At 40.0% G+C, this 26290-nt stretch overlaps 1 protein-coding gene across 1 annotated transcript; it reads left to right on the top strand.

The window, feature by feature from the left end:
* Nucleotides 1-14449: 14449 nt before the first annotated feature.
* On the top strand, nt 14450-18168 carry RPL14 (ribosomal protein L14). The gene is made up of 6 exons (XM_063114880.1): nt 14450-14511; nt 15024-15125; nt 15876-15970; nt 17302-17401; nt 17510-17563; nt 17843-18168. Exons 1-6 carry the CDS (start codon nt 14509-14511, stop codon nt 18119-18121), a joined length of 633 nt encoding a protein of 210 aa, XP_062970950.1. The 5' UTR covers nt 14450-14508; the 3' UTR covers nt 18122-18168.
* The last annotated feature ends 8122 nt before the right edge of the window (nt 18169-26290 follow it).

Genomic DNA, 26290 nt, shown 5'->3' on the forward strand with positions numbered 1-26290 from the left:
TAAGTTTCCCAGGCTCTCAAAATCCTCACCCTTCTCATGCTGCAATCTGGATGTTTCTTCAAACCCATTCCTTCAGAGTAGTCAGAGATTTTTCTTTTCTAATGTCCAAGGAAGGTTTCTGTGCAAAGAATGGACTATTGACAGTTACTAGCCATTAAAATAATATTCCATTTTTTTAAGTCTTATGTTTAAAAACATATATTTTCTTAAGCCTTTTATTTCAATTTATAAATCTTATTATTCTTTTTTACATCTGGCCATTTTTATGTAAATTAGAAACAATAACTTTGCCTTGCCTTGTGATTAATGTTCAACTAAATCAAATCTAAGAGATTAAATTTCCAGAAACAGTGTCACATCTTAAAAGTGTTATTAATTACAGTGGTTTCAAAACTGCAATTAGATAGGAGGGATAAATTCTGATGTTCTATAGCACAGTAGGGTGACTGTGGTTAACATTAAGTTTTGTATATTACATTAATAGCTAGAAGAGAAGTTTTTGAATGTTCTTACTACAAACAAATGATAAATGCATGAGGTGATGCATACACTAACTATCCTGACCTGATCAATCATGACACAACATATATATGTATCCACATCAAGGTGTACCCCATGAATAGTACAGTACAACTACAATGTGTCAATTAAAATTAATTAATTTTTTAAAAGATGAAAAGAATGTTACTAATTAAATTCCTTGAAATTTTTAAATTCTCTTCATAAATGTCATATATTTTAATTTTTCAAGCACTTCATGGGCCTCACAGGGCAGAGTTACAAACCTAACAAACCTTTATAAGCACTAAAGAAATTCATGTATAACCCCCCAAAATAAAACTTATAATGTAGGAAATCAAGTTCTTTTAAACATCCCAAAGTTGTCTACACACAACCAAATTTTCACAAACCTTTTAACTTAAAACCCAAAGTCTAAAATCAATTACACATTTAGGGCTGGCTGGTTAGCTCAGTTGGTTAGAGCCCTGCCTTATAACACCAGGGTCACAGGTTTGGATCCTCATACTAGTCAGCTGCAAAAAAAAAAAAAAAAAAGAAAAAAAAGAAAAAAAAAATTATATATAATATATATATATACACACACACATATATATATACATAAAATCAATTACACATTTTGATTTGAAATTACATGATAATCTGTTAAATCCTCTTAAACATTAGAGGTACTTTAATAATAAATACTCAGAATGACTCATTTAACACAAAATTTTATTATTATGGTTTTCATTTGCTTAATCATGGCTCTATGTCTTCCTTGAATTGTAAAATCTCTCACCCAGCCTTAGGAGCACAGCCTAGATCACAGGTGGGCTGAGAAGAATGGGTCAAAGGTATAGGACAGCAAAATAATTATCCCCAGCTCAGATATTTGAAATCAGGACAAGGATCTGGCTCCAAATACATCAAGGATGATTCTACCCCAGCCACAACTTAAAACGCAGGAACTTCTTTTTTGCTATTTCAACAAGGCCCTCCAAGCCTTGCAGATAGGACTTAGTTTCACAATTAATAAATTATTTAACCCATTTATTCAACAAATATGAGAGTACTTCAAAAAGTTCATGGAAAAATGGAATTAAAAGATAATACGATCTTTCCATGAACTTTCTGAAGCAGCCTCATATTCACTGAGGGCATGCAATCGAGTGAGGCACTGTTTGAGGCACTTGGGTTACATAAAAAAAACACACAAAGATTTTTGCTTTTCCAAAGACTAAATTTTAGTAGAGACAGAAGGGGGACAGACGATAAAATAATGATGTGACAAAGTAGTAAATTATTTTGTGTTAGACCTTAAGTAGAATGGACAGGCTAGGCCTCACCAAGAAGGTGACATTTGAGCAGACTTGAAAGAGATGAGGGAGCCAGCCTGGCTAATGTTTGAGGGAAGAGTGTCCCAGGAGAGGAACAGTCAGTGCACGTGTTTGGCACTCTTCACAACATCAACAACAGGTTGGGCAGAAGCCTGCTTGCCGTAGCTGGAGAACAGCAAGAAGGCCAGTGGGGCTGGAGAAAAATGAGTGTGGAGGAGAGTGATGGGAGATGAGGAAGGAGAGGTGACAGGATTAGATTGTGAAGGACCTTGTAGGCCACTGAGCAGGAAGGTGACATAATCTGACTTAATGTTTGAACAGGATCTGTCTGGTTGCTGTGTGGACAAAAGACTGTAGCGTGAAGAGTGGAAGGAGAGAGACCATTTAGGAAGCTGTATTAGTTAGTGGCCTCTAATAACAGCATTTATTATCCCACTGTTTCTGTGGATCAGGGATCCAGATGCAGCTTAGCTGAGTCCTCTGGCTCAGGGTCCCTCACAGCTGCAGTCGAGGTGTGTCAGCAGGGCTACAGCCATCCCAAGGCTCAACTGGGCAACAAACCACTTCCAACTTCACACAGGTGGTTGTCAGCAGGACTCAGTTTGTTCGGGCTCTTGTACCATGGGCCTCATTTCCTTGCCATGTGGGCCTCTCCATAGGGCAGCTGACAGCATGGCAGCTTGCTTCATCAGAGCCAACAAGCAGAAAAGAGCAAGAGGGAGAGAGGAAGAGAGAGAGACAGAGACAAAAGGAGGCGTCACAGTCTTTTTCATCTAATCTCAGAAGTGCAGCCCATGACTTCTGTCATATTCTATGCATTAGAAGAAAGTCACTGGTCCAGCTTCTCTGAAGGTGTGGGAACTACACAAAGGTGTGACCACCAGAAGGCAGAAATCATTTGGGGCCATTTTAGAAGTGCCTACCACAGAGGCTATTGCAGTTATCCAAACGAGATAGTGGTGGCTCGCACAGGTTGGTAGTAATAAAGCAGGAGAGAAGAAGTCAGATCCTGGGTAGATTTTAAAGGCACAGCCAAGAAGAGTCTGACTGGATGTGGGCTGCGAAAGAGGAGGATCAAGGATAACTCCGTGTTGTCTGGCCTGAACAACTGGAAGGATGGAGAAGCCATGGACTCAGATGGGGAAAACTAAACAGTAAGGTTTAGCTCAGTCAGTGCTACTGAGAATGATAAAGCAGGGAGAAGGATAAAAGTGCTCAGGTGGAATTGCTGCAAGAGGGAGTGGTGGCTATTTTAGGGAGGTAGGGGAAGACCCTGAGGAGAAGATGACACTTGAATAGAGACCCACAGGAGGGGAGGGAGCCAACCACGTGGGTATCTGGGAGAAGAGAATTCTAGGCAGAGGGAACAAGTTCTCTCTCAGCATGTGTGAGAAAAGGTTCCTTATAACATACTGACCCAAATAGGGATGCATGCTTTAAAGATTTGTCCTGGGCACCTGGGAAACTAGATTACCTGGATAATGGTACCCACAAAAATCAAAGAATTCAGCTGGGAAGAGTTCCCACTAGTCTGCTAACCTTCCCATCAAGATATCAGCAAGAATATGACATTAAGGGGGTTGGGGTGAGCATGGGGGGAGGGGTGGTGCCAAAGATCAGAAGCTCTGTGTGGGCTTGTGAAGTTTGAGATGGCTAGTTGACAAATAAGTGCATCATAAGTCCTAGAGCCATCTTGTCTGTATCTGCCCAATAGAATGAAAGCTCCCTGAAGGTAAAATTTTAACCTATTTTGTTCACTGCTGTGTCATCAGTGCCTTGAATGGTTCCTGGCACACAGCAGGCACTCAGCATTTGCTAAATAAATTAATACATGAGTAAATGAATCTGCTCATTCCTTCCAGATGGCACAGTGTCAGCATCTCTCCTCCCCAAGCGCCCTTGTCTTTTATTCCACATCCTTGTTTACCACCATTCTCACTACACTGTGTTACCCACATCTATCTTCAATGTAATGTCATTCCTTTTGGGGAGAGGTGTTTCCATGGTGATGCAAGAGCTTTTCACCTACTCGTGGGCCTCTCAGACAGCTCTTTGTAGAAAGGTTCTATTTCTAGTGTTAAGACTCCAACACGCATGGAAATTTCCATTCCTGTCCTGGAGTGTATTCTCTTATCAATATAGCTAGCTAGATGATTTGCCTGGTGCTTTTCAGCAGCTGTGTAGACTAGTTCATTTAAGAAAACCTCTTTTGATGGAAATTTGGTATGTTCTAAGACTCTGGCTATTCATTCATTCACTCAGAAAATATTTACAGAAGGCATTTTCTATTTCGGTCACTGTTTTAGGCACTTGGCATACACCAGTGACTCCACCCTGTGTTCCTAGTTCTATGATAAATTACCCAACCTTGTTGATGTTGTGAAGTGTGTCAAAGACCTTGATTTTGCTTGCTGATCTCTGGCACCAGGCCTTGCAGCCCACTGAAGCAAAATATGTATAGTAAGAAAAAACACATGTCCTTCGAAACACATGTCCTTTTATTTTTATTTATCAAAAAAATAAAAGCTCCGAGTGTTCAGGATCATGGTTAAATAACAAGCTATTAGTTCTGGAAGCTGTAATCATTAGAAAGAGCCAAGCCTGTCAATCTGTCCTTGTGCTGAGGAGAGGAAAATACTCCCTGTCTCATTCTTTTGAATGAGAGACATAAGACTCTCACTTAATTGGGTCCACTTTGAAACATTACACACACTATAGCTACATCTACCCACTTCATGCACACACACTCATAAAGCCATGCCTATTCCCCACACCCACTACACTGTCCCAGCTATCCCCTGACTCCCATACCACCCATAGGTGTGCCCCTCCTACATAGGTACCTGTCTTTCCATTATACCCCAAAACTCATACACACACACACCAGACACTCCTTCTCTCCAACACCCTTGCTGCTCACACTTAGAAACATTCATTATTTTTCAGATACTCACATCAAATCCCAAAAAGTCAGAGCTGTGCACATTTGTACTCTAAGCCCAGCCTTCTGCCCACTGGCCTCAGAAGTAGCAGGGACTCAGCTGGGCATTTTGGAAGGGTCATCACTAAAGTAACCCACTTGCAATGAATCTCCTAGCCTTCCTGTCAACCCCAGCAGTCACTGTAGGCTGGAAGCCTGGTGGATGAAGCCTGGGGATGGCAGAGCTGGTGAGGAGGCCTTTCAGATTCAAGGCCCACTAAAAAAACTGAGAAAATCCTAAAGGCTCTGTGGCCTGGAGTGATCTGTTCAAATTTCATGACAGCTTTAGTGTGGTGAGCTGTGGACATTTTCTCTCTTCCTGTGGCTTCTAGGCCCTGTTTATCCATCCTACCCCTAACTTAGACAGTTCGTGAAACTCTCCCAAATCCATTCTTTCCTTTCAACCTACTGTCCCAGACAAATAAGGATGCATGCTTTAAAGATTTGTCCTGGGAACATGGGAAACTAGATTACCTGGATAACAGTATGCACAAAAATCAAAGAATTCAGCTGGGAAGAGTTCCCACTAGTCTGCTAACCTTCCCATCAAGCTGTCAGAAAGAATCTGACCTCTCTTTTACCCAGAGACAAGGAAGCCCAAGAGAATTTGCCTTTGGAAGAAGATATAAGCTTATGAGCTTGTGTCTGCATTGAATATCTCTGGAGAGATACACAAGAACTGATAATAATGGTTACCTTCAGGGAAAAAACTGTTGAACTTGGTGACTGGGAAATGGAAAAGTAAAGAAATTTACTTTTCACTGTGTCTAGACAAATACCAATATCTCTCATTTATCTTACCTTATGGTTTAATTTTTGTGTTTTATCTCAACCTCCTGGACCTTTTTTTTTTTCTTTTTCATATCATCATTTGAGTCAAACCCCTGGACCTTTTCTAATGAGAATATATTTACAGATTTTCATCAGGAGTTTCTTCACCCTTTTTCTTTTTACTGCTGTCTTGTATACAGCCTTAAATATTCCCCAAGTGCGTATATCCTTCATCAGTTCAGTTAGCATAGAAAGAAATTGTATTCTAATTAAAATGAGAAGACTGGAGAAAAACATTGATACAAGGTCACACAACTAGGTAGTAGTGAAGAATGGGCCCAGAACTGGGCTCTCTTGACCCTAAAGGAAATGATGATAGATACATATGTTTATGGGAACAAAACATTTAAAGACAAAGAGAAGAAGAGTTCCACAAGCCATACAGAACACATCCCCAGCCCTAATGGTCATCTCACAAATGTATGGACTTCATTAGATGTGCAAATGGATGGGAAAACCCTTCACCACAGATAAAACAGTTCACAGTTCATGCTTACTGGTGTGTCATTCTTATAGAAGGTAATAAAAACAGTGATGAAAGGGCCAGCCCGTGGCTCACTTGGGAGAGTGTGGTGCTGATAACACCAAGGCCACGGGTTTGGATCCCTATATAGGGATGGCTGGTTTGCTCACTTGGGAGAGCGTGGTGCTGACAACACCGAGTCAAGGGTTAAGATCCCCTTACCGGTCATCTTTAAAAAAAAAAAAAAAAAACCAGTGATGAAAAACAAGGGATTTGGGGTCTCAAGATCAAGGATCAAAAACCAGTCCTTCCAACGGTCTATGTGGCCTTGGACAGGATACTTAACTTTCCAAGACTCAGTTACCTCATTGGAAAAATGGTAATGATTATATAATTCCTCAGAGAATTGCCAAAAAGATTAAATGAGAATGTGTGCAAAGCAATTAGAATATCCACCTGGCAGTCATTGCATTCTCTGCCTTCAAAATACACTACAAAGCTACAGTAATCAAAACAGCATGGTACTGGCATAAAAACAGACATATGGACCAATGGAACAGAACAGAGAACCCAGAAATAAATCCATGTATCTAAAAACGTAAAAGCATACATTGGGAAAAGGACAGCTTCTTCAATAAATGGTGCTGGGGAAACTGGATATCCATATGCAGAAGACAGAAGCTATACCCATATGTGTCTCACTATATACCAAAATAAATTCAAAATGGACTGAACACTTAAATGTAAGACCTGAAACTATAAAATTATTAGAAGAAAACATAGGGGGACTACTCCAAAACATTGGTTTGGAAAAAAATTTTATAAAGACTTCTAAAACACACGTAACAAAAGTAAAAATAGACACATGGGATTACATCAAACTAAGAAGCTTCTACACAGCAAAAGAAATAACCAACAGAGTGAAGAGAATGGGAGAAAATTTATGCAAACTACTTATCCAACAGGGGATTAAAATCCAGAATATACAAGGAACTTAAACAACTCAACAACAAAAAACCAAATAATCTTATTTTAAAATGGGCAAATGACCTGAATAGACATTTCTCAAAAGAAGACATACAAATGGCCAACAGATATATGAAAAAATGCTCAACATCACTAATCATCAGGTAAATGTAAATCAAAACCACTATGAGATATCTCACTACAGTTAGAATGGCTATTATCAAAAAGACAAAAAATAATAAATGCTGGTGAGGATGTGGAGAAAAGGGAACTCTTATACACTGTTGGTGAGAATATAAACCAAAGGAAAGGAAATTAGCATACCAAATAGATATCTACACCACCACGTTCACTGCAGCACTATTCATGGTAGCCAAGACATGGAATCAATCTAGGTGTCCACTAACAGATGAATGATTAAGGAAAATGTGGTATACATACAAAATGGAATACTACTTATCCATGAAAAGGAATGAAATCCTATTTTGTGGCAAAATGAATGAGCCTGGAAGATATTATGTTGAGTGAGGTAAGTCAGGCACAGAAAGATAAATACTGCATGTTCTCAATCATACATGGGATCTAAAAAAATAAGTTAAACTCTTAGAAATAGAGAGTAGGATTGTGATTACTAGAGTCTGGGAAGGGGAGGTAAGAGGGAAGATAGTGAGAGGCTGATTACTAGACACAAAATTATAGCTAGAAAGGCATCTAGAAATTAACAATAATTTATTCCATGTTAAAACAGTCATGCAAAACAGTTAGCAAACCCCCCCAAAATATTCAGCAGACACATTTGTCCTCGGACAAGTTCCAAGCACCAGTACATAAAATCAGCAACTCAGAAAGCATTCCAGTCACTCTGTTAGTGTGTGGATGGTTCAAAGTCATCCAAGACCTGATGCACAACAAATTCAATGTCTTGGGGACAGGGCCAGTCCAGGCAAGTCCTTGCTGTCCTCCAGAGTGCCTCTATCAGATTCTGTTCTCTCCACCCTCCAGGTGGAACATGGACAGGCATAGCACCAGGATTGAGAGAACTATTAATGTTGGGATAGGAGATGAGGTTCAAGTGTTGCAGGGTGGCAAGGATATTACTTGGTTGCTCTTGCATGGGGACACTCATCCACTCAGCCATCCATCTCTACAGCTCTGCTTTACACCTGTCCAGGTAGGGAATATCTCCCTTGAATGCCTCATACAATGCCACCTCAGACTCATCATTCTACAAATGCAGATTGCTTGGGATGAAACTGAGCAATGAATTGCAGCAAGCACTTGAACAGCTTCTTCTGCAGTTCAGAAACGACACGGTTCAGAAAGGGAATGAACAAGGACTTTCTGTGGCTCTCTTAGAGACCTGCGGCTGTGAAGACATTGTGGAGAACTTGGACGCATAGCACAGCGAAGAAAGAAAGAGATTCTTCTATTCCCATGCTTTATGTCATTGTACAAGGACACAAAGACTGGGTTCCCACCATCCTTCATTTTCAGGAGTTTCTAGAATGAAAAAGTTGGTTTCATTAGACAAGTGAATGAGGTATCAGTCTGCTACGTGTTCTGACACAAGGACTTGGTACACGAAAAGACGTACTTAACAAACACCATCATCACTATGAAGTAAACTTGGTGATGAAGTAAAAAGGTCTTTCAGCTCCCCTATGGGTGCCTATTTCCTACAAAACATTGAAGATGACTGCATACTTGGCCTTGAAAAGGCTCAGACACTGAGAGTCTGCTCCACCTGGCATTTTCTCTGATGCTTCTCTCTTCTTCCTCCCCCTCCCCCTCCCATAATTCACCCCACTCATTCAGAAATGCCTGCAGCAACCCCAGCTAAGTGGTGAAATGCTCTGAGGATGGCCTTAGCAATACTATGAGTTTGCCCATAGTGTCTAGAAGTTTGGTGACTAGTTCTACTGCACAGGACCAAATAATAGCTGCATTCAGTCACATCTTAGAGGCCAAGTGCAAGGCCTTGAGAAAGATTCACAAATCCTTGCCAGCTGACCATTCATGTAATTACCCTCTGTAACTGAAACTCTGCAGGAGTTCCTGTGGTAAACCCCATACTGCTATTCTCTGCAGGAAGAGTTCTGTCAGGAGATTCTCAGTCATGCCAATAGTCTCTACAAAATCAGTCAGGCCTTTACAAAGCTCCACCTTACCTTCTTTATTCTGGTGAACATAGTGCATAAAGAGGGAGAGATTTTCTTTGGAAGAGATTCTAGTGCTCCCATCTATGATCCAATTAAGATTGTGCTGCTTTTCCCTGTTCCTGAAGCTTTTCCTGGATTTGGAGACCTATTACCTTGATTGGTTCATTCTGCACTTGTTTGTCTGCTTCCAGAGTACTGTGTAGTACACAACTAACATCTTTCAATACCGGGTCTAGTTCTGTAATATAAAGTGAGAATGCAGATATAGTCTTGGTGTTAGTGAGCCTTCCATGCAAGAAAATATTCTGTCTTCCACAGAGAATAAGGATTTTAATGTTCTGTTTTTGAGCATGACATCTTTCTGTGAGTAGCTTCTCATGCTCAAAGGCAACAAAAGCCTCCATCTTTGCTGTTACCTTTCCATGTTCCTTAGATCTGCTATGTTTCTCAAGTATTTTCTTGACGCTAGACCAAACTTTCAAAAGCAAAAAACCAACCTCCTTGATTGTTAAATACAAAGCATAGACAACAAAATACCCCATCTAAGCATTTGGAGTATTGGACAAACTTGTTCTACTTAAGGATCTGAGCACTGCATTCCAAGAGTCCTGACCCATTCCAGAGTTCATTAGCCTCTTTTGGAACTGGAAGTTGGAAGTGGGCAACCACTGGGTTGCTGTGATGACCTTGGACACTGTCTTGCTCAATTTCAGGGGTCCTAAGATTGCAAATTTTGAAAACAGATGAAACACATTGTTTTCATTCCTAAATATACATGCACCTGTCCATCATGCAGGTAGCCATGCTGATGGCTACCATGCCAATTTGGTCATTACAACAGTTGATTTATATCTTGGGAAGGCTACAGGAACAAGAAAGTCAGGATTCTAGGTAGTTTTTGCTTTACTTTTCTCTTTTTTTACTTTTTATTTTCTATTTTTGGCAACTGGCAATATGTGGATCCAAACCCTTGACCTTGGCGTTATCAACACCGTGTTCTAACCAACTAAGCTAACCTGCCAGCCCTAGCTTCACATACTGAACAGGCTTATATTTCTTTCACTTTGGGGCTCCAGACAAAAACACTCTATCTGCTAAACTGACGCGTCCAACCACAGTGACAGAAAAAAACCAAGACCTCTCTGCTCAGCTGCAGCTGACAGAAATACTAGGGTCCATCTAGTTACAGGTAGATAGTTCTGGCCACGGGGACACATGCAGAGACACCGGGACACTGCAGGGAATGGGCGTGGTGCTACCCTTTCGGCAGCATTCCCATCCTGGCCCCACGACCAGTGCAACCCCTCTGCTCGGCGCCCCACGGCAGGAACCCGAAGCATGGCGCCCTCCCTGACCCTCACATCCATTCCTTGACAGAAGCCAAGTGCAAGGGGGCACGGCTTCGAAGGGTGGGTGGGGCGGGCGGAGGAACGGCTTCCAGGGCAGATCACGGTACCCACAGACGACTCCTAAATCTAAGAGAGCACTTTCCGCCCTCCGCACTTGCTTTAGGTACGGGCCTCGCCTTGCGTGATTGGACCTCTGGCAGGGCGTGGCTCCGCAGGTAGAGGCCGAGGAGCGGAGAGGGAGTCCCGGACACCATCTCCATTCCTGGCGTCGCCCTCAAGTTGCCCTTCCTTTTGGTGATTGGAGGAGGAGGAGCAGGGTGGGTGTTCCGGAAGGCATGTAGTCGGCCAACCAGAGCTCTGTGCTGGTGAGTCTGGTCGTCTGGTTACTGAAGCCTGTTAGCAGATCATGCGTATCTATTTCGTTCACGGATTCCCGCAACCTACTGAGGGAGACAAGCCTTGTTTAGAGAAACCTTGCCATTATAATGGAGCTTGGAAGGAACCTGAAAACTGCCTGGGGTTGCTTAGGAGGTGATCTTGAGATGCATCTTCAAGGACGCACTGTGGTTCTTCAGGGAGGAAGAGTGGGGAGCACATTCTGGAAAAGGAGGGGACTCAACTGCTTGGAAAGCCACTGGGATCTGTAGCTTTAGCAAGATAGGAGTGGGAGACGAAGAATGAGTGGTGGGAAAAGCTAGGAAGGTGTTTGGGGGTGAGACTGTGGAGTCCCTTAATTGTCAGCCTAGGGAGTTTGGGCTTTATCCCGTAGGTTAGGGGATAAAAGTAAACATTTTGAGGACTTCAAATAGGGGTTGTCGGAATGAGCAGGACAGAAGCACATACGCTGTAGGCAAATTTTAAAGGCAGTTTTTGTTCTTGTCACACGTTTCTCTTTGTTCCCTCTTTTCCCATGGTTATTTGATAATTTGAACCTTGATTATAGAGCAAGATGACATTATTTACATGAATGTAAATTTGTTTTCCAGTCAGCCTGAAGCTGCAGATGTGCACGTACCATCCAGACCTTGAGATAAGGATGAGAGCAGAAACCAGACAAGGCCTTGGCAAGACCTTGTACCTGACTCATAGACATGGACCCCTCATAGCTCATGTGCTCCTCCCTCCTGCTTTTCATTTCCCACATTTCATTCCCTCATCCCCCTCTTTAAAAACCCCTCAGTAAACCTGAGTCTCTGAAATGGCTTTAGCCTGGTCATTTTCTTTACGTTTACCAAGGAGGTGGCTTTAGCCTGGTCATTCTCCTTCAGGTTTACCGGAGAGATGGGTCAACCTAATAGCCCTCCTCAGGTCACCGGTATTCCTGAATAAAAGCTGACCTCCATTTTACCAACATTTTACTTTCGAGTGGTTTGCTTTTGTCTGGGGGCAGGCAGCCAGACTTGTGAGTTTGGTATCAATTTTGGGGAGCCTCAGCCAAGAGGTACCCTGTAACATGGTAACATAATCAGAAAAATAATTGTGTAACTGTAGGCAGAATCTCAAAATGTCTCCTAAGGTGTATTCAGTGAACCATTCAGGGAGCTTGTTTTTAAATGAAAATTCTTGCCCCTTCCCAGACCTGCAAATCAAATTCTCTGGTTGTAGAACCAGGAAACAACATTAAAAAAAATTTTTTTTTAATTAACATACACTTGGGAAATGCACAAATCATAGGGCTAGAGCTTGAATTTTCACTCCTGTAGGTAACCCTCAGATGAAGAAAACATGACCAGCAGCTGAGAAGCCCTGTCTTCCCCTCCAGCTGCTGCTGCCTGCTCAAAGGGTAAACACAATCATTACTTCCAACAACCAGATTAGTTTTGCCTGTCTTGAATTTTATATACATAAAATCATTAAGCATATATTCTTTGTGTCAGCTTATTTCACTTAGTGTTATGTGTGAAATTCATCCATACTGTTCCTTGTAGTTGCTGTAGACTCCATTGCTACAGATTACAATTTAACCATTCTCTTGTTTATAGGCATTTGGGTAGTTTCCAGTTTAGGGCTAGTGCTGCTGTGAACATTCTTATTCGTGTCTTTTGCTTTGTAAATTATAAAGCAAGATACTAAGGCCTAAATACTAATTCATTCACTACCCATTTATTGAGCTCAGGTATTTAATTATCAGGTACTGAGCTAAGATCAGGAGATGGAACAGAAAAGATGGCCATAGTCCTGCCCTCGTGAAACTTATTCTAATTGGCACAAAACGACCTAAATAGACATAACAATAAGTCAAACAATTGTAATTCTGATAATAACTCTGAGGAAAACAAAAGCTGAGCTAGAAATGGAGGGAGGGGTTAATTTCTTTTTTATGCTGTAACTAAGTTAAGTCTCTCAGAAGAAATAACTAGGAAATAAAAAATACGAGATGAGTTGGCACTGTCACACAATGAGTATGAACAGAGGGAAGAGCATTCTGGCAGGGGAGACACCATGTGCCAAGGTCATACAGCAGAAGAGAACTTGGCCTGTTTAAAACCAGTGTGGCTGAAGAACAATGAAAAAGTGGAAGGGGGGCATAAGGTGTATACGGGTATAGGAGCATATAATGCAAGGCCAGAGTAAGGAGTTTAGATTTTACTCTAAATACTGTGAAGAGCAATTGAAGCATTTTAAACAGAAAGTGATGTGATCTATTTTACTTATTTAGAAGATCCCTCTGACTGCTGAGCAGAGAATAGATTAAAGACAGCAGGTCACTTAAAAGGTTGTTAGAGCAGTCCTGGGAAGATATGCTGGCATAGAACTTAGAGAAAAGTAAAGGCTTGAAATACATTCGGGAATTGTCAGCACAAAGATCACCACCTTAATCAAGTAATGAAAGGTAACACCACCAAACTGAGTGAGGCATGTGTGTCCTGATGTCAAGCACCAAGGACATAGCATTTCTACTAAAAATGCACAAGCTGAATTTAATCATGAGGAAAACTCCAACAAATTCATATTGAGAAAGTCTACAAAACGACTAGCATATGCTCTTTAAAAATGTCAGTATTATGAAAGACAAAGAAAGGCTTAGGAACTGTTACGGACTTAAAACACTAGAGACCTGGTAACTAAATGCAACTTGTAATCCTCTATTAGATCTTGGGCGGAGAAAAAAAATTTTTTTCTCTTGCCATTTACTGCAAAGGACATAAGTGGTACAACTGATAACATCTGAATGAGGACTGTGGATTAGATAATAGTACTGTATCAACATTAATTCCCTGATTTTGATAATTGTAGTGATAACGTTGAGAACGTCTTTGTTAGGAAATAAAATTTAAGAATATATAAATAAACGGACATCGTGTCTGCAATTTTCTCTCAGCTGGTTCAGAAAAAAAATGAGTGATACAGCAAACGTAAAATATTAACATTTAAGGAATCTAGAAGGGATTATGGTAATTATTTGAACTAGTTTAGCAACACTTCTGTTAGTCTGAATTACTTTAAAATAAAAGGTTAACAGAATTACTGGGATCACTTAGGCTGAGAATGTGAGGAGCAATAAAACCTAGTGCTAAGCCACGAGTAATAGCAACATTTAGACAGAAATCGAGAGTACTGAATAATGAAAGGAAAGACGGAAAAATGTTTTAAAAAAAAAAAAGCCAAATGGAATGCTGACAGAGTTTTAATGGAAGGCATAGTTTCTGTGTTCTTTGCCCTAAAGCCCTAAACGACGACCGTCCTACAACTCGCCAAACCAAATCACCGAAGCCAATCTCACCGCACAGGTCTGCCAAAAACCAGCCGACCCCTAACCGGCTCCGCCATATTTTCCCAGTAAGCATGCGTGCGTGTACGCACGTACGCCCCGACCAATCGGTGCCCACGTCGGCGTCTCGTTAACCGCAGGGGTGGGACGGTCTTCTACACATGCGCACGGTTGGGCGGGCCTTCTCTCTTCTCGCCTGACGCCGCCGACATGGTGAGTCTCGCTGTCTTGGGCTCCGGTCTGGCGGGTATGTCGCTCGACCTCCGCTTCGGCAGGGGAACTGAGGCGCGGAGCGACGTCCGGAGGTCCCTGAGAAGTGTGTGAAGAGGATCCTGGGGCGGGCTGTGGACGGGGTTCAGGTTCTTCCCGGACGCAGGGCTGGTGAGCGCGTGGAGAGCCTGGCAAGCCCCGCGCGTTGGACCACGCGTGCGCGCTGTCGCCGCCACCAGAGCTGGATGGCTGAGGCGGCTGGTGGCCAGGGCTAGCCTCCGGGGACAGGCAGAACTGGGGGCGTGCAGGCCCCTTAGCCCTGGAGACCGGCGGGAGCCGGAGTTTCGCCACCGTTGCCTCTTCCGGTTTTGTTCATCCGGCTCAGCCCATGGGCTTGAGCATGTTCCCTCTCAGCATTCTTTTTCGCTGTGATTAACCATGTTACATTTAACCTCTGGAATCGTATGAAGTAGAGAGTATTTTAAGTCTGGCTGTCTTTTCTCCCCCCATTTTAGGTGTTCAGGCGCTTCGTGGAGGTTGGCCGGGTAGCCTACGTCTCCTTTGGGCCTCATGCCGGAAAGCTGGTCGCGATCGTAGATGTTATTGATCAGAACAGGGTAATTGTAGGAGAAAGTGTCTTTTTATCTAAACTTTTAATTGCAACTTTTAACATAACATGGCAGTGAACGGTGTACACTATAGTAATGGTAACTGTCTAAATGACCCTGTAAGGTAGTGCTACGGATGTTTGCTTTACCTCCTATTTTACTATTGAGGAAACAGGCGGTGGGGGTGGGGGGGGTTGAAGCACAGACTTGAGTTAGCTATTACTACTGGGTTTAAGTATTGTCTCAGTCACTTAAACAGCCAGAGCTTTTAGCCAGTTACGGCCTAAAACACTGGTGAGGTTAAAATGCATTAGTATATGTAAAACAAGTTTAGAAAAGATCCAGGCACATAGAAATCACTTTGTGTTTGCTGTTGTCAGTATGTAAGAGCAGCAAATTAAGCGGTTGACTAATGGCTGTGAACAAACATTAAGTTTTTGGAAATATAAAGATTAAAGACTTAGTATCACAAAGTAAATTAAATGTAGTTTGTTTCTATGGTACACTAATGGTAGTAGTTTAATCTTTAAGAAGTAGTGTAGAGAAGTGTTTTTGTTGACCAGAAGAAGCAAAGCTGTATGATTCAAACTGAATTTTAAAAGACTGCTATAGAGTAGGACAGTGTTTGTTTTTTTGTGAGCAGTTTATTTAAATAGTGTGAATTTAATGGCCCTGAGAAGACAAGTAATTATACAGAATATCTGTCTGTTTAAATCACTGTTATGTTTTGCACTGAGATCCTTGATCTTTTTGTTCTAGGCTTTGGTCGATGGACCTTGCACTCAGGTAAGGAGACAGGCCATGCCTTTCAAGTGCATGCAGCTCACTGACTTCATCCTCAAGTTCCCACACAGGTAACTATCCACCAATCATCACCCCCCCCCCCCAGTTTAGTAGAAGTTTGTTTAGTTTAAATTTGTTTTGCTATTTTGTTGTTTTTTCCTTGAGATGATAGTAAGCAGTGCAGAAGATTCAGAGCAGTTCAGAAGAAGCATTTACATTGTAGTAGTAAATAGGCATGACTTACTTTTAAGTCCTATGGTCCCTTTTCCACCCTGATAATTCTCTGGCTTTGCCTTTATCTGGACTTGCCGTCTTCTTTTCTCCTGGTCCCTCTTTCTTTAGTATTGTCACATGATAGTCTTCCCTAAGGAATTCTGATTTCTCTACTGAACATAGTTACTTTTAGTTTTAACACAAACAGAAATACTAATTTGTCTCTTCCGATACTAGCTGTCATTAGTTTAGCTTTTAGTGTGCCCCAGTTATAAGGTATTTAACATAAAGAGGTTCTATTTGTAGCTTACATGTAGGGAATTGAGGCAACTGGCAATGATTCTTTTTTGACAGAATAGAAATTATAACACTAGTTGTTGCTGTACAGTTATGTCAACCCTCAATGAAAGTTGTGTTAAGTTGGTTAGTGCCTGGCATGTGCATAATGGACATTCAAGTGCTGGTTATTGAAAACTTCTCACTCAGATAACACTATAGTATGTTGCTGTACAGTTATGTCAACCCTCAATGAAAGTTGTGTTAAGTTGGTTAGTGCCTGGCATGTGCATAATGGACTTTCAAGTGCTGGTTATTGAAAACTTTTCACTCAGACAACCTGGAGTATGTCCATGCTGCTGCTACTTTGACTACCATGTTGTTTGAAGCACAGTTTAGAATGAATCTTGAGGGTACTTGTTGAAGTTTACAGAAGTAGAGGAGTTTCTGGCAGCTTATGTTTTCTCTAGGTACTTTTGTAATTCTGTGTCTTAGATCCCTGGATGTTGCACACTGGGTTTTATTTTTAGGATGCTTGGCTGCAAATGATTATTATACAGAATAAAAACAGACCTAAGGAATAACTTCACCTTGTTTATTATGAAAATGAAGGGCTTTCTCCCCATTCTCTACCCTAAGTAGTAGTATATGGTGAGAGGACATTTTTCTAAATATATAAAATGGACTGGATTTCAGTTTTGTTTAAAATTGTGCTTGAAATTATAGAATAGCCTGGCTTAATGAACACGATTCAAATAGATAAAAGATAGTATTCCAGGTGGTCTGTGTGCTGTGAAGACAACTAAAGCTGGAAGTATAATGGAAAGGGTGCTTTTCAAAGAACAAAAAGCTGTCCTTGGATATGTGTGTCTTCAAAGCTGATTCCTTAATCTGTGGTCTTGGCTCTTTCTAGTGCCCGCCAGAAGTATGTGCGACAAGCCTGGCAGAAGGCTGATATCAATACAAAGTGGGCAGCCACAAGATGGGCCAAGAAGATTGAAGCCAGAGAAAGGGTAATGACTTAGGGTCATTTGAATTCTGATCTTTTCTTTTTTGGAAGGTTGGAGGGTAGTGTGAGAAGGATAATTTTTATTCCTTTTATTTTTTTTTGTTTTTAACAGAAGGCCAAAATGACGGATTTTGATCGTTACAAAGTCATGAAGGCAAAGAAAATGGTAGGTTTTAAGATCCATATTCTTGTCTACCTTTGCTTCAGGATAATAATGGAGCAGTAGCCAGTTGACATTTCAAACTGCTAGCTGCTTGGGTGCTTAGTGTGAAAAGGAAGAATTTATCCTCATTTATTGTATTTCACAAAGTCCTTAAGGAATTTTGTTACCTTTATCCAGATTTAGTAGTGAGAGAGAACAGACAATACCCTTTCTAAGAACTAGCATAAATTAGTTTTTTGTATGCACATACAATAAATGCTTTCTTATATTGAATTTTTTCAGAGGAACAGAATAATCAAGAATGAGGTAAAGAAGCTTCAAAAGGCAGTTCTTCTAAAAGCTTCTCCCAAAAAACCACCTGCTGCTAAGGGTGCTACTGCAGCTGCAGCTAAAGTTCCAGCAAAAAAGGTGACTACTGTGGGCAAGAAAGCTCCACCCCAGAAGGTTCCTGCCCAGAAAGCCACAGGCCAGAAGGCAGCACCTCCTCCGAAAGCTCAGAAGGGTCAAAAAGCTCCAGCTCAGAAAGCACCTGCTCCAAAGGCATCTGGCAAAAAAGTATAAGAGATTATTGTAAAAGTAATAAAGATTCTTTTTGACATGTTGGCAAATCTGTTGAACTATATGGATTTAAACCATGTTGCTGAGGCTGGGGTTAGGATGCAGATTGGTAATAGGATTGTAAACGTTATTAAAGAATCAATTCCTTTACCTCACTCTGACCAGACTTGGATAGATGTTAGAAAGCCATCACAGAGTAATAACTGGAGTGCTCTCATGGGAAATCATGGTAATTAGAACACCAGGTGACATTTTTTTCTTGTACAAATATATTTTTCATAAATAGGTAAAGTTCCAGTCTCTTGATGCTCAAAAGTTCAGTGGCTTGCAAAAATACACTATGCAGGAAAACAAGACAAGTGTTACATATGGTAGGTTGGTTACTTGGAGTTTTTGGTTCCCTTTCTACTACAAGATTTTAGGATCCTGGATGGACTTAAATACTAGAAGGCTACACTGCATTTTGGAAATTTACAGATATATTTAAAAAGAAACTCACTTTCTAGCCAAAAACTGGCTTCCAAGTTTCACTGGAGTACAGGACAAAGCACATTCATTTTCTTGGTATTAATAAGCAAGTGATAGTAGTGTAATAGGATTTGTGATGGGGAAAATTACAAACAACTAAAGGTCACCTATACTACTCTTAGGGATAGGGAATTGTCTAGAGGAAGTGGAATCTACACCAAAAACTTGAGGGGAAGGTGATGGAAAGGGAAGAATGGTATGTGATAAGAAGGAAATAAATCTATTGATAATGTAGAGAACTGATTAGAGGCCACAACAAGGAAGCAAACTATGGGAGTAGTGTAAGAAGCCACTGAGGGTTTTTTCAGAGTGATACCTAAGATTTAGGTATTGCACTGTGGGATTGAATCTTATGGGATCAAGACTGGGAAGGCCCAGATTGGTGGTATGAAGTTTTATGATCCAAGGACATGGTGGTGCTATTTAGTCAGCTTTGGTCATGCATGGGCTGGAAGGGAAGTAAAAAATCCAAATGTGATTCAGGCTTTTGGTTTATACTGGCTCATTGGTTGTGGGAGTACAGCAGGAGCAAGGTTATCTAGGGGCAATGAGTTGCACACCATGCAGACTATTCTGGGTGGATAGGCAGCAATGCAACAACCTGTACTCAGATCCTGGCTCTGCCTCTTTAAAACTGATTTAGGGATGTCCCTTAATCTTCAGAGCCCAGTTTCCTCATCTGTGTGGTATGCTTTGAAGTTGTTAATAAATCATGATTGTGTAGCCCAGTAATTGGCTCATGGTTGGATCTGTGATGATAATAACAAGGAGAAAAGGTCTCAGGACAGATTGGGGAATCACCAGTATACAAGTGGTCACTGGTTGCCCAGGGATAGAGAACAGCAGTCAAAAGATGAGTAGAGGAAAAGATTTGGAAAGAGTCGAGAGGTGAGAAACTAGGAAGGGCACATGGAAGCCAGGGGAAGAAGTTTGGTAGAGATTGTCAAGGGGAGGGGAAGAGGTTTCAAGTAAGTGATAGAGATGTTATATGGGGTTTGGAAGTTTTGCAAAGTTGGAGTGACTTGCGCATGTTTGAATGCTGGGAAAGGAGCTAATTGAAGGAAAGAGACTTTGTCCTTGAAAGAGTGGGGCTGTGTGGAATCTAGAGAAGAGGATGAGGGATTAGTTTAGAAGAAAGAAGTCCTTTCCATGAGGAGAAAAAGAAAGAAAAGGTGGTTTGGATACTAAATCTGTAGGTTCGTTGTCAGAAAATTGGGGACTTTTCACTTTGATCTCTGAACTTCTCTTCAGTTGGCAAGGTCATACACTCGAAAGGGGGATGAGGAAATATAGATTTGCAGAGAATACAGGTTTATAGTTACTGTGGAGAAAAGGGAGAGCATTTCTGTCAATTTGCAATGATACTGAGGGCACTTTGCCTCCGGTCCATGATGTTATGCTCAGAGGATGAGGAAGCTTCAGGGTAGAAGCAGCATTCAAGCTGCACCTAGAGAACAGTGCAATATGGAACAATGGAAATTGGGAATTCCACCTTCAGGAAAGTGATTGAGGCATAAGGTACCTGAAAAAGAGTAGGAAGTAAAATTAGTAAGGTGGGGCGTGATGAAAGATTTTTGAGTTAGGGAGTAATCTTTAGGAAGATCAGTCTAGCAGCATAGTCTGAATGGGTTGGAGGATGGAGGAGGAGATTGGGAAATTACTAAAATATTCAAACACAAAAGTCCATTTTGATTATAGAGAACTCTGTACTTTTCCAGGTACCCTCATTAGGAAGGCATAGAGAAAATACCAATTTCAGAATCACATCCAGGTGTAAATCTTGTCATTGTGCTCAAACCCATTTGTGTGTGTGTGTGTGTGTGTGTGTAATGCTTATTTCTCATGTGTTGAGTAAAAGCATTTGTGTCCTCTCAGTTCCTTGGCTGTGTCTTAAAAACAAGAAATTTAGCAAAAGCAAACAAAGCCTCCCCACATTTTCTTTTGGTGATTAAGGACTTGTTAGTTTATCAATTTAGATATACTTTTTAGTTTCCTATTTAAGGTCAAACCCATTCTTGCACCTCACATGAGCCTCATCTAAACAGGTAACCTATACCTGCCATATATTGTGGTAAGGATCAAATGAGATGCTTGTGAAAGTGAGGACGTGTTTGTATCATCTGCACCTGGTGCAGTTCTTTTCGCACATTCGGTACTCAGAATTCAGAGTTGAATTGTGTTGAGCTGCACTGACCTTAATAGCAAAATTAAGAAGTTGGACAGTTTGGTTTTTAGAGATCCTCTATTTCAGTAGCCTCCCATCTCCAGGTAGTTGTCATGTCCTCTAATTCACATTATTTCTTTTCCACTCATCTGTTGGATGGAATGTCATTTATCCTTTAGTATCTAAATTAAAGGTTACCTCTAAGTCTACCAGCTGGCTGAAAAAAAGTTTAATCTGAACTAAATCATGAGTACATTTACATCATAATAAAATACTACAGTTGAAAGTAAAGGTCCCCTAGATTATCTCCAATTTCAGTACCCTTTGTAAAGGAAACTGTTATGTAATCCTTGCAGACATTTTTCTATGCATTTGTAGTAAATGTACATAAAAATAGTAATATAGTTTGCTTGTTTTAAACAAGTTTTGTGCTGTACATGTTCTCTAACTTCCATTTTTCTCAATACATTCTGGAAGGGTTCAGATCTTCGTACCGGCCAGCTGCCAAAAAACAAACATTCTGGAGCTTCTATATTATGGTTCTCCAGAGAAACAGAACCAATGAAATAATTGTGTGTGTGTGTGTGTGTGTGTGTGTGTGTGTGTGTATACACATATATATGGAGATTTAGAGGCACGGGCTCATGCAATTGTGGAGGCCAGATAATCTCACAATCTGCTATCTGCAAACTGGAGAACCAGGAAAGCTAATGGTGTAATTCAGTCCAAGTCCAAAGGCCTGTGAACCAGGGGAGCCAGTCGTGGAAGTCCTGCTCTGAGTCCAAAGGCTGAGAAACAGGAGCGCCTGTCTGAGAAGAGAAGATGGATGTCCCAGCTCAAATGGAAGCAAATTCACTCTTCCTCTACCATTTTGTTCTATTCAGGTCCTCAACAGATTGGATCATGTCCACCTGCATTGGTGAGGGTGGTCTTTACTCGGTCTATCAACTCAAATGCTAATCTCTTCCAAAAACACTCTCACAGATACCTGGAAATGTTTTACCACCTTTCTGAGCATCCCTTAGCCCAGTCAAGTTGATAACATAAAATTAACTATCATAGCCCCTATTTATCTACCTAATTTTTTTATCTTCTACATAATAATCTTCAATTTGAATATTCATATGATTTGTTGATTCTTATTATGGGTGTTCATTTGACCTCTATTGATAGACATTAAAGGTAATGCCAGTTTTGTTTGCTTTTGTTTGTATTTTCTGTTTAAACAGTGCTTCTGTGAATATCCTTGTATATACCTCCTTCTCTACATTATAGTATTTATCTGGGACACATTACCAATCAGTGCAGTTGCTGGATTGAAGTGTGTGTGTGTTTTTATCTCTCTTTCAGTAGGCTCTATGAATTTAGACTTGCTCTACCGATTTAGATTTCCATGAGCAGTGGCTGAGGACACTCCTGCCTGGAAATCTTGAACTCCTGATATCATCACTTAAATTTTTGCCAATCAGTGTTTGAAAAGTAGTATCTAACTTGCATTTTCCTGGCCCAGTATGGCACTAATTATTCTAGCTTTATGTTCTATTTAGATAGCTATTAAGACAAGTTCTCTCTCTTAGAGTTATTTTCAATGTTTTCCTTTAGTTTCCTTCCACATTTTCTCTGTCAGATAAAATTTAGAATTACCTGGTCAAGTTAATTAAATCCTATTGTGATTTTGAAATTGTACTGAATTTATAGATGTGTTGGGGGAGTGAATATTCACCAACTTAGCAATACTTACTCTTCATTCAGGACTTAGTATATCTCCAATTACTTGGGTCTTCTATGATTTCAGAATTTTCTTTATATATGTATATCTTGGTTTATTCCTAGTGACTTTGAACTGGAACCAGTTCCTAATACCTATTCTAATTGAACATTAGTGGAGGGCTATGGATTTTTGTGTTAAAGATAACTGTGATAGAAGGGATACGGATTTTTTAAACATGTTCACGTTGCTGTGTAAAGATATAAAAACAGCTGAATATTTCTGTACTCTATAGCTCTGTGGTCACAAGCTTGTGCTTGTGTTAGCAAGGAAACCACAGGCTGTCAGCTCTCAGCTCCTTCTTGTGTAAATGAGAAGCAGGTTAGCTCTCAGAGACCCCTCCTCAGGTAAACACACTTCCTGCCCTTGTACCCAGGTGTGTTAAGACCCTTACCCAAAAGCTTCCTTAAAGACATGTTTATGTGGAAAGTTTTATGCTCTGCTGTGACCTCCATATTTCAGCTTCTGCAAGCCAGCTGTGCTCGCGGTTGCAGAACATCCTGTGTGCCTAACAGGATGTCACTAACTGCCAGTTTAAAGTTAGCATAAGTAACGCCATTTTATATAAGTTTTTTTAAGAGTAATGGCGGGGGGGATGGATAGAAAGCCTCTGCTAAATGGTAACTGCAAAATTAGCTTATGTACTCAAGGCTTGCTTGCATTGGCTAGTTTTAAAGTTGACAATCATCTGATCACCCAAGCTAAACATAAAAACCGAAAGTAACTTAGGCTCGGGGCTGCTCCTGTCTCTCCTGTCCAGGAGACTGAGCGACCCCAGCATGCTGGAATAAACTCCTCTTGTTTAATTGCAACGGTCTCTGTCTCGTGGTCTTTGTGAGGTGAGCCATCCCGACGTGTGGGATTTGTGCACGGTGCACAGGTCTTACAGCTGAACTCTCTTATTGTTCTAATGGAATATTTTAGTTGATTTTCTTGGATTATCTATGTAGATTATGAAAACAAGTTCCCCATAATAAAGTAGTATTACATGTCATAGACTAAGTCTCAATTAAATGATAGATTCTTAGATGTTTTAATGGACAAACATGCAACTCTTTTAAGCTTCAAATAGTTGTTTTGAAGATTGCCCTCCCTGAAGAGTACCACAAGGTCTTATCTCCCATACCTTCCTGTTGCAAGGCCCCCAGGACAATCATTGGGAAGGGCCTGCCTCTTTTATACCTATGAACAATACAAATCCTGAAACTGATGAGCTAAGGAGTAGGAGTGTGATTACCCAGTCCCCTGGCTAGTGAGAATTTCCCCTACTGCTTTCCTCCAGTAAACATCTTACAACAAGAGTCTTATTGTTAAGTTGAGTCTGCTGTCTTTTCTGTAATAATAATCATGTGATCTACAAATAATAATTTTTTCCTACATCTGTAACAGGTTTATTTTTATTTTTTAAAATTGTTTCTATTTTTTGCGGTTTTTTTTTTTTTTTTTCTGATTTCTTCATCCTGTCTGACTGAAACTTTGTATCCTCTCACAAACATTTCCTTATTCCCCCACCTCAACCCCTGGCAACTCTCTGCTTCTATGAGTTCAACTTTTTTAGATCCCACATGTAAGTGAGATCATGCAATATTTGTCTTTCTGTGCCTGGCTTATTTCACATAGCATTATGTCCTCCAGGTTTACTCATGTTGTCACAAATGACTGGTTTTCCTTCTTTTTAAAGGATGAATAATATTTCATTATATAAATATACCACAATTTCTTCATCCATTCATCCATTGATGGACACTTAGGTCAATTCCATATCTTGCCTATTGCAAATAATTATAATAATGCTGCAGTGAAGATGAGTGCAGGCATCTCTTCAACACACTGTTTTCATTTTCTTTGGATATATACCCAGAAGTGGGATTGCTGGATTATATGGTATTTCTATTTTTACTTTTTTGAGGAACGTACATACTGTTTTTCATAACGGCTGTACTAATTTACATTCCCACTAACAGTGTACAAGTGTTCTCTTTCTCCACATCCTCGTCAACACCTGTTATCTATTGTCTTTTTGATAATAGCCATTCTAACAGGTGTGAGGTGATCTCTCATTGTGGTTTTAATTTGCATTTTCCTGATGATTAGTGATGTTCAGCATTTTTTCATATACCTGTTGGCCATCTGTATGTCTTCTTTTGAGAAATGTCTATTCAGGTTTGCTCATTTTTTAATCGGGTTATTTGTATTCTTCCTATTTAGCTGCTTGAGTTCCTCATGTATTATGGAAATTAATCCCTCATCAGATGTACATTTTGCAAATACTTTCTCCCGTTTTGTTAATTGTTTTCTTTGTGATGCAAAATATTTTTAGTGTGGTACAATCCTATTTGTCTGTTTTTGCTTTTGTTGCCTGTGCTTTGGAGCTCATATCCGAAACAATGGTTACCCAGACTAATAGCAAGAAATTTTTTTCCTATGTCTTCTTCTAGTCATTTTATAGTTTCAGTCTCATGTTTAAGTCTTTGGTCCATGCTGAGTAGATTTTTCATATATCATGTGAGATAAGGGTCCAATTTTATTCTTCTGCATGTTTCACCAACACCATTTGTTGAAAAGATTTTCCTTTTCCCGTTGTGTGTTCTTGGTACCTTTGTTAAAGATCAATTGACCGTAAATGTGTTAATTTATTTCTGGGTTCTCTATTCTGTTCCATTTGTCCATATGTCTGTTTTTATGCTATTACTATGCTGTTTTGATAACTATACTTTTGTAGAATATTTTGAAATCAAGAAATGTGATGCCTCCAATTTTGTTTTTTGCTCAAGATTGCTTTGGCTATTCAGGGTCTTTTGTGGTTTCATATGAATTTTAAGATTTTTTTTTCTATTTTTGCAAAAAATGCTGTTGGGATTTTGATAAGAATTGCACTGAAACTAGATTACTTTGCATAATATGGGCACTGTAAAAATATTCTTCCAATCCATGAACATGAGATATTTCATTTTTTGTGTCTTCAATTTCTTTCATCAACATTTTATAGTTTTCAATATTAGATCTTTCACTTCCTTGGTTAAATTTATTCATAAGTATTTTTCTTTATACTATTGTGAATGGGATTTTTTTTAGATATTTTGTTGTTGGTATATAGCAATGCTACTTATTTTGGCATGTTGACTTTGTATTCTGCAATTGTACTGAATTTGTTTATTTGTTTATTAGTTTGTTTATTTGTTAACAGTTTTTTTGGTGGTGTCTTTGGGGTTTTCTATATATAAGATTATGTCCTCTGCAAACAGAAACAAATTTACTTCTTCCTTCCTGATTTGGATGCCTTTTATTTACTTATATTTTCTTGCCTAATTGCTCTGAATAGGACTTCAAGTACTATCCAGAATAGAAGTGGCAAGAATGGGCATCCTTATCTTGTTACTGATCTTAGAGGAAAAGCTTTTCAACATTAAGTATGATGTTAGCTGTGGGATTGTCTTATATCACCTTTATTATGTTGAGGTACATTCCTTCTATACCTAATTTGTTGAGTTTATTATTATTATTATTATTATTATTATCATCATTATTATTATTATTGTGAAAGGATGTTTAATTTTGTCAAATGCTTTTTTCTGCATCTATTGATAATCACATGATTTTTATCCTTTATTCTGTTAATATGGTGTGTCACATTTATTGATTTGCATATGTTGAACTGTCTTTGTATCCCAGGATGGTCATGGTGTATGTCCTCACTTGATCATGGTATGTG

This window comes from Cynocephalus volans, chromosome 11, assembly GCF_027409185.1.
Source record: "Cynocephalus volans isolate mCynVol1 chromosome 11, mCynVol1.pri, whole genome shotgun sequence".
NCBI classification, from domain to species: domain Eukaryota; kingdom Metazoa; phylum Chordata; class Mammalia; order Dermoptera; family Cynocephalidae; genus Cynocephalus; species Cynocephalus volans.

What these genes read in the sequence shown, in the direction of transcription:
- RPL14 (XM_063114880.1), top strand. An exon ending in AGATTGAAGCCAGAGAAAGG is followed by an intron (nt 17,402 to 17,509) that starts GTAATGACTTAG and finishes TGTTTTTAACAG; the next exon opens with AAGGCCAAAATGACGGATTT. An exon ending in TCATGAAGGCAAAGAAAATG is followed by an intron (nt 17,564 to 17,842) that starts GTAGGTTTTAAG and finishes GAATTTTTTCAG; the next exon opens with AGGAACAGAATAATCAAGAA.